Source organism: Bombina bombina, chromosome 2 (assembly GCF_027579735.1).
Source record: "Bombina bombina isolate aBomBom1 chromosome 2, aBomBom1.pri, whole genome shotgun sequence".
Classification (NCBI taxonomy): Eukaryota; Metazoa; Chordata; class Amphibia; order Anura; family Bombinatoridae; genus Bombina; species Bombina bombina.
This window is the reverse complement of record NC_069500.1, coordinates 913,823,780-913,840,696: the sequence shown is the minus strand read 5'-3', so window position 1 is coordinate 913,840,696 and position 16,917 is coordinate 913,823,780. Positions and strand designations below refer to the sequence as shown.

The 16,917-nt window shown below is 34.1% G+C and overlaps 1 protein-coding gene across 1 annotated transcript; it reads left to right on the top strand.

Moving 5' to 3' along the window:
- The first annotated feature begins 455 nt into the window (after positions 1-455).
- On the top strand, positions 456-15,968 carry EREG (epiregulin). The gene is made up of 5 exons (XM_053703313.1): positions 456-744; positions 10,482-10,571; positions 11,915-12,038; positions 12,482-12,628; positions 13,010-15,968. The coding sequence occupies exons 1-5, from the start codon at positions 699-701 to the stop codon at positions 13,074-13,076; spliced, it is 474 nt and encodes a 157-aa protein (XP_053559288.1). The 5' UTR covers positions 456-698; the 3' UTR covers positions 13,077-15,968.
- The last annotated feature ends 949 nt before the right edge of the window (positions 15,969-16,917 follow it).

The window sequence follows — 16,917 nt, the reverse complement described above, 5'->3', positions numbered from 1 at the left end:
AGAAAGTTGCTTAAAATTGGGTAAACATTTTCCATAACTACAAACCTAAGTATATATTTTTTTAAAATAATTTTATCAAACAGAATTCAAAAACTGAGCTTTATCCTTATTACAGCATGGACTGGAGCTTCCGGTTTCTAGGTAAAAGATGAAAAAGTTAAACTCTGGTCTGCTTGAAAAGTCTGGCAACTAAGAGGTTAAATAACTACAGCTGGGGGAAGGGAGGGTCATTTTTTAGGTGTGCATAGAGTTAAGCAAGCAGGTACTGGAAGGAAGTTATGGCACTCAGCACCTGCATACACCCACTATCACTGGTATGATGATTGTATTACCTGCAGCACTCTGGTGAAAGGTGGAGATTTTTAGTACTTGCTACAACCAAATGACTTCCGATTGTGAAAAGACAAAAAAAAAAAAAATCCCTCCTACTTTATTTGCGTCTGCATACATCAGTTGAGCCAAGCCAGTTACCTTGAAGTACTGGTTGTATAAATGACGAGGAGAACAGAGGTCACAGCACACTGAAGGCATTTGAAACTGGATTCCTCTCTAAGAGAGAAACCTGTATGAACAACACTGATCCCTATTAATCAGTGAGTGAGAGCCAGCCGTACCTCCCTCCTGCCCCGGAGCTCTCCAACACCTGACATAAGGCTCAGTGCATCAAATCAGGAGGCAGACCAGCACTACTTGACAGCATGCATCTGTGGAGCAGAAGGATGCACAGAATACTAATTCTTTTTGGTAAGTATACTCTTAGAATGAAATAGTACTGTGTTTTTTTTTCTATTCTGCTACTTATCTATTTTATATATTGGTATGTTACAAAAATATGCATAGTATATATCATTTAACATTTAGTATATATCTATCAGTTTGTTCATTCTTCTAGACAAACTCATAAAAGTAGAAGACTTTTTTCCTTCAATGTTATCCATTCTATAGGATATTTTGTTCATATATTCTGTGATATCCCCCCCCCCCCATTTGATTAGAATTATTTACCTTGCGGTCTAAAAAACATGTACACATTTTACGTATTTATGTTTATTTAGAGTTGCATTAAAAGTACAGGAAACCCCAAAAGTTGTTTCATGATTTGGTTAAAATATACAATTTCAAACAACTTTCCAATTTGCTTCATTCTTTTGCTATCCATTGCTGAAAGAACAGCATTGCATTACTGGCAGCTAGCTGAACACAACTAGTTAGCCAATCACAAGAGACAAATGTGTGCAGGCACCAATCCTAGGTCCCACTAGTGTAGGATATGTGCGTATTCATTTTCAACAAGGGATACCAAGAAAAGGAAGCACATTTGAAAATAGAAGTTAATTTAAGTGTCCTAAAATAATAATATGCTCTATTTGAATCGTGCTAGTTTAATTTTGACTTTCCTATCCCATTTAAGTAATGCATATTAGCTTTATAATTCAATCAGTATCTGGTTTAAATATGTTGTACATTAGAATTATGCATAACATGTTTCATTGACTCTTAACTGTAAAGATGTTTAGTGACATTCCAATGTGTGTCAGTGAAGAATATGAATGGGGAGAAGAGAAAAAAAAAAAATTATATCTATCTATCTATATATATATATATATATATATATATATATATATATAATCAATTAAATGATATCATTGTATTAAAATTGAGTAATTGGGGTGCCCCGGCTATGTAAAATGAACATGAGTTTCAAAAAGTACATCAAATGCACCCCCCCAGCACAAAAAAAGTCTTGAAGTTCTAATAGGTTAATTAGTCAGTATTTACTGTATAACACTCTTGCTGCCTTGAATACTTTTGCTCTGTACATATAATTGGAATAAACCTGCTGGTGATTATCTTCTTTTTTTTTTTTTTTTTTTTTTTTTTTTTTTTTTTTTTTTTGAGTTTAAGATTCTTAAAAAAAAAAAAAATATATATATATATATATATATATATATATATATATATATATATATATATTGCTTTAAGCATGGGATATTAAAGCAATTAGTTTGCTCCCATAAAATGCCATTCCTGTGATATTTAGCCTACAGTAGACTATGCCTTGTCAAACAAAGTATGTATGTAAAGGGGTCTAATATGCAATAATACGTCATACTACAGAGAACCCTTGACAGCTGTATGAAATCGTGAGACACTGACAATCTGTCATTATTTATTCTTTATGGTGTCATTCCCAAAACTAAAATGTACCACCTACCATGAATTTGTCTTTATTATTTTATTTTTAAACATGGTACATGGAGAAGAGGAATTCAATGCTGATGGGCAACAATTAGTTGTTTTCATTCTTATGTATTTATGCTACAAGTTATGCAAAAATAATCAAAATCCTACTTAATAAATACAGATCCGACTTAAACTGGTGCTGGGGGAAAACAACTGTCTACAAAAGTGTTTGGCTCAAGCAGTGAGTCTGTCATAATATTATACAGATCACCACCCTCTAATTCAGCAGAAGTAAAATCTACAGTATAATACAGAAACCTTGTTTATTGCTATGTCTATAGTTTATATTAGTTAAACATCATTTCTATCAAATACCTTCTTATACTGCACAGCTAAATAATTTGCCATTCATTATAGCATAGAATAACATAGTGATTAGTGACATTTCTGAGGTATTGGTAAATGTGTTTCTTAATTCTGGTTCTGTAGATTAACCTATAACAATCAATGTAACTACTCATACAATTTGCTTGATATTCTTTGTTGAAGAGATACCTAGGAAATAGTGCTGCGATCTAGTGCTCTTGGAAATACATACCATTCCTGCAAAACTGCTGCCATATAGTTGTCCAGATACAGGCACACTCCTGAGCTTATGCCTCTGCTTTTCAACAAAAGATGCCAAAAGAACAAAGTAAAATAGAAGTAAATTAGAAACTTGTTTAAAATGGCATGCTCTGACTCATGAAAGAAAAATGTTGGGTTTCATGTCCCTTTAAGTGTTTTAATTTGTTTGACCCACCTGGTTTTGTCTTCAGATTAATAGATAATCTATGTACTCCTAGTAGATTAAATTATCTCACATTCTACAAAGACCTAAAATATTTTAGTTCAAATTTAAGCAAATACCAAACTGAGAAATAAGCAATTAGCAAACCCCTTTTTTTTTCATCAGAAGTTATTGTCACATTTGGCTGCATTATATCTCATTGCTCTTTATCGTGGTGTATAATTATATGTTACATTTTTTTTTTTATTGGTAACCAAACCCTTATTACACATGAACCAGGCTAGTTTCTGTTTTCCTTGTTGGTTTTTGTTCTTTGCATTCCAATAGAAATCCTATATTGAATGAAAACCTCTGACCACATTACCCCATTTTTAAATCTTTGTGGCTTTGGTATAATTAATCTGTGAAAGGAAATGGTGCACATGACAAAGTGAATTTGTGCTTTAGATAAGCAGTTGTAGGCAGCTCTGAGCAAAGTACACAAAAAAAAAACCTGCACAGAACTGATTACCTAACCATATTCCTTTAGCCCAGGTCAAACAATGGAAAATTGCCCAAGGACAAGACAAATGTCTCTTCAGTCCATCATTAACTTTACTGAAGCGCTCTGTGTTTATGGAAGGCCATGAAAGTCCGAAGAATGTGGTTATATGACTAAGCAATAAATACTCAAGACTTTCAACTTTTCTTTATTAATAGCAGTAAAGTTCTGTGCTTGTCATCAGGACTAGAGTAATGTTTTTTTCTTTCATGATTCTGATAGAGCATTCAATTTTAAGCAACTTTCTAATTTATTCCTATTACATTTTCTTCGTTCTCTTGCTATCTTTCTTTAAAAAGCAGGAATGAAAAACTTAAGAGCCGGCCCATGTTTGGTTTAGAACCTGGGTTATGCTTGCTTATTGGTTAGCCAAATGTAGCCACCAATAAGCAAGCACTATCCAGGGTGCTGAACCTACAATGGGCAAAATCCTAAGCTTTAAATTCCTGCTTTTTAAATAGATAGCAAGATAATGAAGAAAAATTGATACATAGGAGTAAATTAGAAAGTTGCTTAAATTGCATGCTCTTTCTGAATAATTAAAGAAAAAATGTGTGTTTAATATCCCTTTTTAAAAGGGACATTATCATTGATAATATGGTTGGACTGTGCTACCATGTACCAATGATCTGTATACCTGTGCTTGTGTATGCTAGCCATATATAGATTAAGCTTCTGCCTTTGTCCACTGAGTTCACAGCTAGCATATGTGCATACTACTTTTTACTCCTCAATTACATAGTGAGTATCTTTAAAAAGCCCACCTTTCCTTAAGAACTGCTGATTGGTGCCTGCATATACAGTATATGGCCCCTATTTATCAAGGTATGGCCGACCTGATCTGACAGTGCGTATCGGGTCCGCCAGACCTCGCTGAATACGGCGAGCAATACGCTCGCCGTATTCAGCATTGCACCAGCAGCTCACAAGAGCTGCTGGTGCAACGCCGCCACCAGCAAGGGGGTGTCAATCAACCCGATCGTACTCGATCGGGTTGATTTCCGGCGATGTCTGTCCGCCTGCTCAGAGCAGGCGGACAGGTTATGGAGCAGCGATCTTTGTGACCGCTGCTTCATAACTGCTGGCTCGCCAGAAACACGGGGCATCATGTTCCATACGGAGCTTGATAAAAATGCCCCTATGTCATGTTATTGGCTCACACAATGTGCTAACCAGCTCCCAGTAGTGCATTGCTGCTTTTCCTAACAACGAATACCAAAATAATGAAGACATTTAGATAATAGAAGTAAATTGGAAAGTTGTTGTATGCTCTAAACTGAATCATGAGAGAAAACAAATGGGCTTCATGTCCCTTTAATGACTCTAGCTTACTATGCATTTAACCCCAGTAAATGCCAAAAGTATTGCAGCTCCCAAGCAGAAAAAAAAAAGTATACCTATGTGTTAAATCCCTTTTCTGTGTGTGTTAAACTCCTAGGTCTATAAAAAAATGCATGTAAATTGCCAATAGGGGCCTATTGCTTCTGAAAATCTTTCCAATTTTTAATTAGCATGACAATCATTTTTAGATCTACAAGCTGTGTGTAAAATATATATACTGCATATCTCACTGCTAACATTTCAATGCCCCTTTTATCTGCACAGTAAAGGGAAAGCAAAAAAAAAAAAAAAAGCAGAGCACATGTAGTTGTATAGAAATAAAACAAATCCTAATTGTTGGCCATGATTTTAGTGCTTGCTTGACAACTCTAATTATCACAAGTTATTGTATTTACATTTCACGTAACCACAAAAATGTTTGCTGTATAGTCAACAGTGACATTCCATTGAAGAAAATGTATTGCGTGTTTTTAGTTGGCATAATGTTTTCTCTACTGCTGGGAAAGGTGATGCAATGCGTTTTAAGGAAATTAATATTCATTCTAAAAAATACTTTAAAATGCTTATCCTAAAGGTTTAATACTATTCCTTTTTTTTCCTTTGTGGTGTGTGTGTGTATTTTTTATTTATTTTTTTATTTTACATTTCCATGTGACTGACAAATTGCTGTGTACTGTACTTAAAATTGTGAGTATTTTGTTCCCACTTAGATTGACTAAAGTGACACACAACCCACTTTTTTTTTTTTTTCCCTCTTTCATGATTCAGATAGCGCATGCAACTTTTTTTTTTTCATCCTCTTACTATCTTTAATTGAAAAAGCAGGAATGTAAGCATAGGAGCCAACACATTTTTTTTATTCAGCACCTGGGTAGCAGTTCATGGCTACATTTAGCCATCAATCAGCATGTGCTGAACCAAAAATGGGCCAGCATTTATGCTTACATTTCTGCTTTTTTTAAATAAAGATACCAAGAGAACGAAGAACATTTTTAATAATAGGAGTAAATTTAGAAAGTTTCTTAAAATTGCCTGCTCTATCTGATTCATGAAAGTGAAAAATTGGGTTTGTGTCAGTTTTAAGTTGCTAGTTATATGAACAAGAAGACCTCTACCTTGTGTGTCCCTGTAAAAACCATGCCTGGGGTCAAAGGGGGTGTGTTTCTCTCACAAGTCTCAAAGTGCTGACAAATCACCAGTGTTAGTGGCAGATTGATGGGCTTGGTGTATAATTTGGGCTCACCCATGTAAATGGAATTTGTGATGCTTGCTTTACTTCTATTGTTTGTTTAGCTTTATTTTACAGAGCATATGTAGCTTAAAGAGCATTTGAAGTCATATACAACCTTTTTATTGTATACAGGTAGCCCTCAATTTACGCCGGGGTTAGGTTCCAGAAGGAATGGTTGTAAATCGAAACCGTTGTAAATTGAAACCCAGTTTATAATGTAAGTCAATGGGAAGTAAGGAAGATAGGTTCCAGGCCCCTCTCAAAATTGTCATAAGTAACACTTAATACAATATTTTTAAATCTTTGAAATGAAGACTTTACATGCTAGACAGCATTATAAACCTAATAAAATAATCACAACACAAAATATATAATTAAACTAAGTTAAATGAACAAAAACATTTGCTAAACAGCATTATAAACCTAATAAAATAATCAGACTTAACTTGCATTTTTCTGCAAACAGTTCTTTCTGTGCATTCCAATCTGGACTGAGTTATAGACAGGAAGATCTTGTTCCTTTGAAATCTGCTCGATAGCTCAGGTCTGGTTAAACTGATTAATTTCAGCTTGCTTGGTTTTGCTGCAACACAAGCGGACAGCTCCACCTACTGGCTATTTTAATAAATACACTGCTTCTCAATGCTTTTTAATAGCAGTCACATGGTTGGAAAAAAAGGTTGTTATTCTGAAACAGTGTAAATTGAACCGTTGTAAAACGAGGGCCACCTGTATTTGAATCTTGATAATGCAACATCCAGTAAGAGAAGTTTGTTATGGTCTAGTGCACTGGTTTTCAAACCTGTCCTCAGGCCTCTAACATTCCAGGTTTTCAGGATTACCTTGGATGAGAACAGGTAAAATAACCAGGTTTACTAATCAGCTCATTATTACACCTGTGCTCTAGTTCAGATTTCTCAAAATGTGGCCTGTTAGAGGCCTGAGGACAGGTTTGAGTGGGGTGTATCTAGGGTTGCCAGTGCCACCTCAGCCATATTTTCCTGGACACTTATGAGTTATACATGCTGCAGGGTGTGCAGGTAGGAACATGAATTCCAATACTAAGCAGCACGCAAATAGTGACACTGAACAGCACTATTCATGTGGCTCCCTGCACGCTCTGCAGCATGTATAACTCATAAGTGTCCAAAAAAACATGGCAGAGGTGGCAACCCTAGATGTATCCCAGGTTAAAGGGTTATGACACACAAAATTGGATATATATCTATCTTCATTGTTTACTTTGTTCCATTCTGAAATGGGGAACTTTTCAATTCCTGTTAGAAATGGATGTGCAGAGCACTGTTATATTCCACACAGCCATCAGCTGCATTTTCTATTGATCTATTTCAAACTGTCCCTAACTGGCCACAGCAGAGAAGGTAACCTAAGTTACAACATGGCAGCTCCCATTATTTTAGGCACTAACACTTTAAATATTGAAAAAATAAGTATAAACTAATGAAACTTTAAAAAAAAATACATCTAAATGTTTCTCAGGCTATTTTTTTCCCTTTACATGCATCATTCTATCTTGCATTTATTTAGTGTTTAATGTCCCCTTTTAAGAGAGCAAGAAATTGACTTTGTTCTTTTGGAATCTGTTTGCTGAAGAGCATTCTTAGATAGGCTTAGTGATGTGTTGTATCAATTCTTATAACAATTTTATACTCTTGAGCAGTATATGGTGGTGTTTGCATCAATATATTACATTGTTGCAAAATGTAGTCATACACTGCTCCACATATATGCACAATGTTGAGCTTACCTATGTATGCTTTTCAAAAAGGATACCATGGGAGGGTGGCTCTATTCCAGAGGAAGAGTATATTCATGTGAATTGGATCATTTCCATATTATTTTCAGACTATTGCAACGTATATCTGACATCAGCAACTCCCAGGGCTGATCTCCTATTATAGAGAGTGCCAGTACAGGTTTTGGAGTTATTCATTTTAAATAACGTATAGATACCAAAGTGTATTAAAACTGTCCAGTAGGTTTACAAGGCTCATGCACACTGCTCTCTAACTTTTTTTTTTTTTTTTCTTTAACTTTTTATTGTCAGTGGGTATGTTTGTAAATCAATTCTGTGATTCTTTCCAAATTACTAGCATAAGGTTGTCAACATTTTAAATAATACGTTACCTAATGCCAAAGAGGAAACTTCTATGCTAAATTAATTAAAGGTAAACTCATCTGAACACATTTTAAAATTCTGAATACCAATTAAGTAAAATTATTGCACAATAAGAATGAAAAGGATCACAGGCTGAACCCATTCTAAGTTTTGATCATATTTTCTGCAAATTGGAGCTAATGGTTTTTACCTTGGGGACAATGTTTATTTGCAAATCTCTGTTGACCAAAGCATATGAAGCAAGGGAAATCTTTACTTTACTTTAATACATACACAAATAAGTGCTTGATAAAAGTCTTGCATTAGTTACTATGGAGAGCAATGTTATTGGTTACAGAGTGCTGAGCCAATGTTTCCTTAGGACACAGAGTGCTGCATTATACAGAACTTTTTTTGACTGGCTCTCACCTTTTTGTTCAAGTTGCATTCAATTCACAAGAAACTATTTGCAATAATAATTTAAAATTCTTTAATTGAGAAATCCCTTCTACACTTTTTTTTTTTTTTTTTTTTTTTTTTTTTTCTTCTTTCAAGGGACACTCAAGTAAAATTAAACAGTCATGATTCAGATAGAGCATGCAATTTTAAACAACTTTCCAATTTACTTAAATTAACAAAATGTGCAGTCGAGTGTGTGTGTTTTTTTTTTTTGTTTTGTTTTTTATTTGCACTTTTTTGAGTCGCCAGCTACTACTGAGCATAAGCAAGAATTCACAGAATATGCATTTGTGATTGGCTGATGGCTGTCACATGATACAGGAGAAATGAATATAGACATAAGTTCAAAATTTGTCAAATTCTACTACTCATCTGAAAATTAGCACAATTGCAATGTCTTATCATGCATTTGTTGGTTTATGCAAATCAAAAGTATTTACTGGTCCTTTAAGAGAGATAAGATAATGATACATCAGGGTTTTAAAGTAGTTTCATAAATTCTTAATAGGGCAACAGCTTTTAAAAAAAAAAAAAATAATAAAAAAAAAAATATATATATTCTATATCTCCTAAGTATATAAATCAAATTTCTAAACAATTTAAGGAATAAAATTTCAACATTAGCCTTCGAGCAATTAAGATTTTATTGTGCAAGCAAAACATTTTATAGTACTACATTTCAGCTTTTAATGGATACGTTCCACCACCATTTTTCTTTTACATAGAGGTGTTTATATCCTCAATCTGTGATGCCTTCAGTTAAAGGGAGATCGTACTGTGTTCCCAATTAACCTTTAACATATGGTGGTGTGGTAAATTTACAGATGGTTTTACCTTTTTTTTTATTTTGTCGTGTAAAATGACTTGTAGTTAAATTCGGTGGTTTCAACAGACAAAAAAACAATGTTAAAACTTCATTAGTAGCTATTGAAAAACTATATAAGCTAGAAGCAGCAATAGAAAGCAACCTCTGGTGGGGGTAGGGTTGCCACCTTGGCCATGTGTTTGTTTTGTTTTTCCTGGACACTTATGAGTTACGCATGCTGCAGGGTAAGCAGGTAGGAACATGTATTGTGCCTCTGAACATCATATGAATCTTCCCTGCAGCAAATTTAACTCATAAGTGTCCAGGAAATCATGGCCAAGGTGGGGTGGGGGTGAGAGAGAGAGAAATCAGCTTATTTGAAATTTCATTCCTGCAACTGAATTGAATACAATTAACTTTTTTTCGGTTGCTTAAATTGTCCTTTTGAATTGTGTTTATCAAAATAGTCCTTATGTGTGTTGTTTTTTTATTTTTAATACTGCAACTGCCTTTTAATAGGAACAGCCTAAATGAAGTAGATGTGTGCACCCTATTGAATCTATAACTGTGCTTCATCTCGGTACAAATCTGTTGTATACTGAGTTCTTAGTAAATTGGCTTTGACAATGGGTGGAATGAAAATTATGACTTCAGTGGCACACCCATAATCAATGTTTAATCTAGTGGAGCAAATATTTCACTTCTGGTATATTTCATTTCCCATTGTGAAGTAAAAACACAACATCCAGTAACTTGAAATTTATATAAAAAAAAAAAAAAAAAAGGTATTTGAGGTGGGGGGGGGTTTTATTTTAAAGTGCCAATATATGGACCTTAATTACTAATTAGAATATTTCCCTATTCTGTATTGCTTTCGTAACGTTTACTGACTTTACTTAACATATAACCAATACATTGTCAAATGGTTAACATTTTTTGTCATTTCATTAAAAAAAAAGTTTTTTTTTTTTTTTGTTTTTTTAAATATATATTTATTTTTCCTTTTCACAGCGTTCCATGTGTTTCAGCTAGCTTGTGGAACAACTGTAACTCCTTTATGTAAACCTGGAGAATCTGCAGACAGCTGTACAACAGCTATGGGTAAGATATATTGTAGTCTTATCATGTGTTTTTTTGTTTTGTTTTTTTTTTAATCAAAATTTCACAAAGATCCTATAGCGTGTTTGTGCGTATAAGTCTGAAAATGTTATATATCATATATGTTAAGACACAAACGTGGTTGTCCAGGTGCTATTAAATAACTTAAAGTCAGACATGTTGAGCCGCCTGCAAGATTTTGCTTTATGAGGTAGAATCATTCTTGCTTATCAGACTCATTACAATACAGGGTCAGCAGTTAGTGTTTATTGGGACAGTCTACACCAGAATTGTTGTTGTTTTAAAAAGATAGATAACGCCTTTACTACCCATTCCCCATCTTTGCACAACCAACATTGTTATATTAATATACTTTGTAACCTTTAAACCTCTAAATGTCTGCCTGTTTCTATGCCACTAAATACAGCCTCTTATCCCAACAGGGGAGTGCTAGTTCATGTGGGTCATATAGATAACATTGTGCTAACGCCCGTGGTTTGTGGCAGACACTGCACTAATTGGATAAAATGCAAGTCAATAGATAATAAATAAATAAATAAAAAATCATGTGATCAGGGGGCTGTCAGAAAAGGCTTAGATAGCACAGAGGTAAAAAGTATATTAAAATAACTGTTGGTTGTGCAAAACTGGGGAATGGGTAATAAAGGGATTATCTATCTTTTTAAACAATAACATTTTTGGAGTAGACTGTCCCTTTTAAGCAAAGAGGGATTTATATTTTAAAAGGGACATGAAAGTCCAAATTAATAAATTGCCATGGCTCAGAGCATGCAGTCTTAAGAGACATTTCAATATACTTCTATTATCAAATTGACTTAATTCTTTTTGGTATAATTGAAAAGCAAACCTATATAGTCTCAGGCGCAGCAGTGCAACACTGGGAGCAACCTTTTTATTGGTGGCTACACGCATGGGCCTCTCGTCATTGGCTAACAACATTTGTTTCTTGAGGGCCCACTAGTGGGTTGTTGCTCTGAAGTTGACATTGTTAATCCCTTTTGCAGGTGTTAAAGTTTTATTGAAGCAATAGTGCAATATTCAAATGCTCTAACATATTAAGCATTTTCCTTTAAACTTTATGTCCATTTTAACCTGAGACTTTGTGTGTGTGTGTATAGCCAAGATGTGCACTCTGACTCAGTCCATCAACTGTGAGGGTGCTAGTGAAAATCAGTATGAGAATAGAAACCAAACTTGCACTCTCTGATCTTTTAAAACAGTTTACTGTGAACAGTTGTGACGTTTTCAGGGACAAAGTACAGTTATATTTGTATTGGCTCTAATACATATTACATTTTATTAATAATATTATTTTTTGTTATTAGTGAAAACCGATGAAAGCTCAAGAGCAGCACCAGTAAAAATAGCACGATGCAAAGCAGAGATGGAGAACTTCTGCTGGAATGGACAGTGCATGTACCTTGTGGAATTGGATGAACACTACTGCCGGTAAGGAATTGCTTGTGCGATGAAGAGATATTATAGCTGTCTCTCTGAGACAGTCGTATTTGCAATGTTTCCCTTTGGCCCAGACACTCCCACCCCGCCCTACACAGCTTCACCCACAAAACTGAGGGGACCCCCATTAATCTCCTGATACCCAGCCATAAATGTAGGGAGATATTCATACCTGTTCGGTCATGATCACATTACAACATTTGGCATACGTTATTCACACCTGTAGATCTCACTGACAAATACAAGAAAAACGAACAATTACTCACTAAAGTCTGGCCCACCCAGTTATGTTGGACCATTTGAGCATATGGATAACTTGTGTGTTCGACTCCTAAGATATTTGAGGATGTGTGTTAGTGTGAAATGAATACTGTATTAGGTTAGGATATCTCAATAAATTCCATTAACTGTAAATGTTTTGTTTTGCCCAATAGGTGTGATACTGGTTTTACTGGCATTCGCTGTGTACACTCAGAACTTGTTACTCAACCCACAAGCCCCGAGTACTTGGCTCTCACAATATTTTTAACACTTCTGTCACTTCTTGCTATTGCTGTGGCATCGTTTTTTGCGTATCAATGGTGAGTTCTATTTCTTTTTATTTTGAATATCCAGAGTTAATTTACAGTAGGGTTTATGTAAAATGTTTGCATATGTCAACAAGCTTTATTTTAAAATGCAGTTAATAATGACAAAACATTTAGCTATTTTGGAGCTTGCCATGGTGCCTAAAAATGCACCCAACACATGGTAAAATATAAATATACTGGCCCTGTAATCTAAGCCCCATATATTTCCCCTTTGATGTGCAGTGGCACAGCTACATATCACTTTTGCCTGGTTGCCACATCTCTAGTCACATTTTTACGGAGCTTAGTGCTCTCTTCCTCAGAAAATGATCTATTTAGCAATACAATAAATGTTCTTCGTATTTATAATATTTGTTTTATTTGTATTTTCAGGCACAAGAATAAGAAACTTAGAGAGTCCAGTAAGAAATACCAAGAAGTCCTCACACAGAATCTATAAACATTATTCTTTTTGTATTTTAGTATTTATGCTTTAAAATGTGTATATATATATATATATATATCTGTATTCAGAATTTTGAAAGAAATTAAATGGAGGTCAAAACGTAACAATTTTTTTTTTTTTTTTTAATTTTGTATTGAGTAATATTTGACATTACATGTCTGACATGTAAAGGAATTGTATGTAAATATTTTACAAAAAACACTTTCTATGTAACTATTTATGCACTGTTTGTGTGTAGCTTATAAATATTTAATTTTTTTTTTATGTTTCCTTTGTTTAACGTTGACAAAAGTCAGATATAGGCCACTTTTTTTTTTTTTTTTTTTTAATCAAAATGTATTCTATAAAAGCTCTGAAGAATATGCAATTTCTCTTTTTTTTTTAGCTATACTTCTTTTTAGTAATTTTAATCTTCTATAAGAAGAACATTTTATTTTACTACAAATTTTTGCCTAATATAAAATGTTTGACTTGGTTACCCTTTTTTTTATTTTTTTTATTTGCAAAGCCAAAATTGTTATTGTTTAAAAAAATAAATAAACAACGCCTTTACTACCCATTCCACAGATTTGTACAACCAACATTGTTATATTAATATACTTTATAACCTTTAAAAGCCTGCCTGTTTCTAAGCCACTACAGACAGTCTCTTATCACATGTTTTTTTCTATTAGCTTTTCACAACAGAAGAGTGCTGGTTCATGTGGGCCAAATAGATAACCTTGTGCTCATGCCCATGAAGTTGTGCACTACTAAGTCAATAGATAATAAGTCATATGATCAGGGGGCTGTCAGAAGAGGCTTAGATAAAAGGTAATCACAAAGGTAGAAAGTATATTAATGTTGGCTGTGGAATCATTAATAAAGGTATTCTCTATCTTTTAAACATAAACATGTTCTAGTTGACTCTCCCTATAAATATGGTATTCTCTATTATTTTGATAGGCAAAATCGAGACTAAGTTCCCATGGAAACAAGGCCCTCAATTCCTCCTGTATTTGTTTGAGGAATTCCTACAAATATTGTATCATCATTTTTACTCCTCATTTATACCCATGAACAGCGCTATGGAATATAAGTACAATCTTATACATTTTAGTTTTTAACCTACATGATGATTAAATAGAAATCTAAACTTCATGAGAAGAGTAATCATATTTCTTCTTTACTAAAATTCCCCCCCCTCCCGTGAATATTCTAATAAAACAGATCTCTCCCAGAATCCTATATTTATTCCCCCTCCCACCGTTTTAGTATGCAGATAATGTGCCATAAAACTTGAGCTTAAAGGAACAGCCAAAATCATAATCTACTTGGATGCATTTTTTTAACATACATGTATTATCAAAAATGTTTCTAATAAAAGCTATAGCTGTTACAAAATTGTATGCACCAGCATTTTAAACTCAACACTTGCTTAAAGAGCCGAAGGTGCTTGTATCATCTGGTAATGACTCAATTTGTTAATTGCTAACGTTATACAAGTCCCACTAATGCTCTGAGCAGCTGCAGTATTTAAAATGCTGGAGACCTGAGAATATCTAGTTATGCTTCACATGTACATGCAGAGAACAATGCTAACACTTAAAACGGTGATAATATATTGTAATTCTTTTTCTATTGAAAGATGCAATTCATCTATGTGCATTTAAATAACTGAAATGTCCCTTTAAGCTATTATTAAAATAAACTGGTTTTCTACAGGGGATTCAATTAAAAGTTTAAGCAAACCAAAAAGTATCAAGGTTTTTAAAGAATGTATTAATTACTTTTCATTGAACTGTTAAATCAGGGGGTCCAGTCTTTTCAAATCAAAGCAAAAATAATCTCTCCATGTACTTCAGATGATCACGTTATCCCTTGTTTGTGGCTTTAAGTTATGGCACTGCTTGTCATAATGACATATACATATTAATCTGATGCAAATGATGTGCTGTAAATTAGCTTCATGGTTAAAGGGACACTGAACCCACTTTTTTTCTTTCGTGATTCAGATAGAGGGAAGTAAATTTTAAGCAAGTTTCTGATTTACTCCTATTATCAAATTTTCTTTGGTCTCTTGCTATCTTTATTTGAAAAAGAAGGCATCTAAACTTTTTTTTTTGACTCAGAACTATGGACAGCACTTTTTTTTTTATTGGTGGATGAATGTATCCAATCAGAAAGGACAACCCAGGTTGTTCACCAAAAATGGGCCGGCATCTAAACTTACATTCTTGCATTTCAAATAAAGATACCAAGAGAATGAAGAAAATTTGATAATAGGAGTAAATTAGAAAGTTGCTTAAAATGCCATGCTCTATCTGAATCAAGAAATAAAGAAAAATTGGGTTCAGTGTCCCTTTAAGACACAAGCATAAAAGGTAAATGTCCTCTAAGTCTTAACATAATAGTGTTAAATAACTGTTAATATTGTAATGGCAACATATTTCTTTTTACCATGAGCCAAAACCTATTTCTGTCTTAGCTGTTTGAAATGCCTTATACCAGTGATGGCGAACCTTGGCACTCCAGATGTTTCAGAACTACATTTCCCATGATGCTTAAGCACTCTGTAGTCCAGTTGATCATTATGGGAAATGTAGTTCTGAAACATCTGGAGTGCCAAGGTTCGCCATCACTGCCCTATACAGTATTATTTTCGTATATATGCTGTATCTATTTTATAAAAATTTATTATTTAATGACAAACTGCCATTTTGACTGGTGATTCTCAAAATCCTCTCACACTTAGTAGCTTAATCTGGGAAAGTGTAGTCATTTTGTATGACTAACTTTTTTAATTTTATTGCAATACTAAACTTAAATATTTTTGTAAATATGTCTGTTCAGAGATCTAGTTTTTCTTATGTTATTAAAAATATAAATAAATATTTTTTTCTCAAACTTTCTATTGTGTTTGTTATGAAAAGACAAATCTGCAACACTATAAATAAGCAATTAAGTCCCTTTTTGGTGTCAAATTTAGTGTTTCACAAACCAGAACTGCAAGATCTATTTTGGGAAAGAACATGAAGTTGGTAAAATTGAGATTGCGTAGGATGAGTTTAATCTGAGGTTAAAATTGAATGAGTTTGTGTGCATAAATGGATGTCATAATGGCAGTGATTCAATTAAACCTGTTGTGGAAGATTTGGGTTAACTGAAATCTGACAGTGGCTTGAATGGTAAGGCACACAAAATAAAAACTATTTTGAGACAATAGGGAGTTGTCCCACTCATCTGCAACCTAATGAATCCCATGAGAAGACTGCAGATTATTATAGTGTAAAAAAAAAAAAAAAAAATGTTCTCATGCTTATCAGATAACAAGATGTCCCTGTCTAAGTCAACAAACGAATGCTTACATATATATAATATATATATATATATATATATATATATAACATACAGAGATAAGTGCACTCACAGGAACGATCAACTGGCTCAATACATTTGTTAGCCTGTTCTATGGCGATTTACCACCTGGGTGCAGCTTTTTAGCCCAGTAATGCTTTTCACAGAGAAGAACTTTCCTGTAGTATATCAGTCTGATCCCGCCTATTACGGTCAGTCCAGCGCCGAAATACCAGGCAATTCCTCTATGAACAAGGAACACAGCAACCCCAGACAATCGTTTCGGCCTTCATTGGGCCTCATCAGTGAGGTGTATCCATATTCCTCTAAGCACACTGAGCAAGGAGTCCACACCTGGTTGCCCCTTTTTTTCCCATAGGGAGACTAAATACATACAGAGAGAAGTGCATATATATATATATATATATATATATATATATATACATACATACAAAACACGGAAGGGAACTGCACTCTCATACCGGACCAGGTACACATC

Coding starts and splice junctions, on each gene's coding strand:
- EREG (XM_053703313.1), top strand. CDS start 699: ATGCATCTGTGGAGCAGAAGGATGCACAGAATACTAATTCTTTTTG. Junction 12,039..12,481: donor TTGGATGAACACTACTGCCG/GTAAGGAATTGC, acceptor TTTGCCCAATAG/GTGTGATACTGGTTTTACTG. Junction 12,629..13,009: donor TCGTTTTTTGCGTATCAATG/GTGAGTTCTATT, acceptor TTGTATTTTCAG/GCACAAGAATAAGAAACTTA.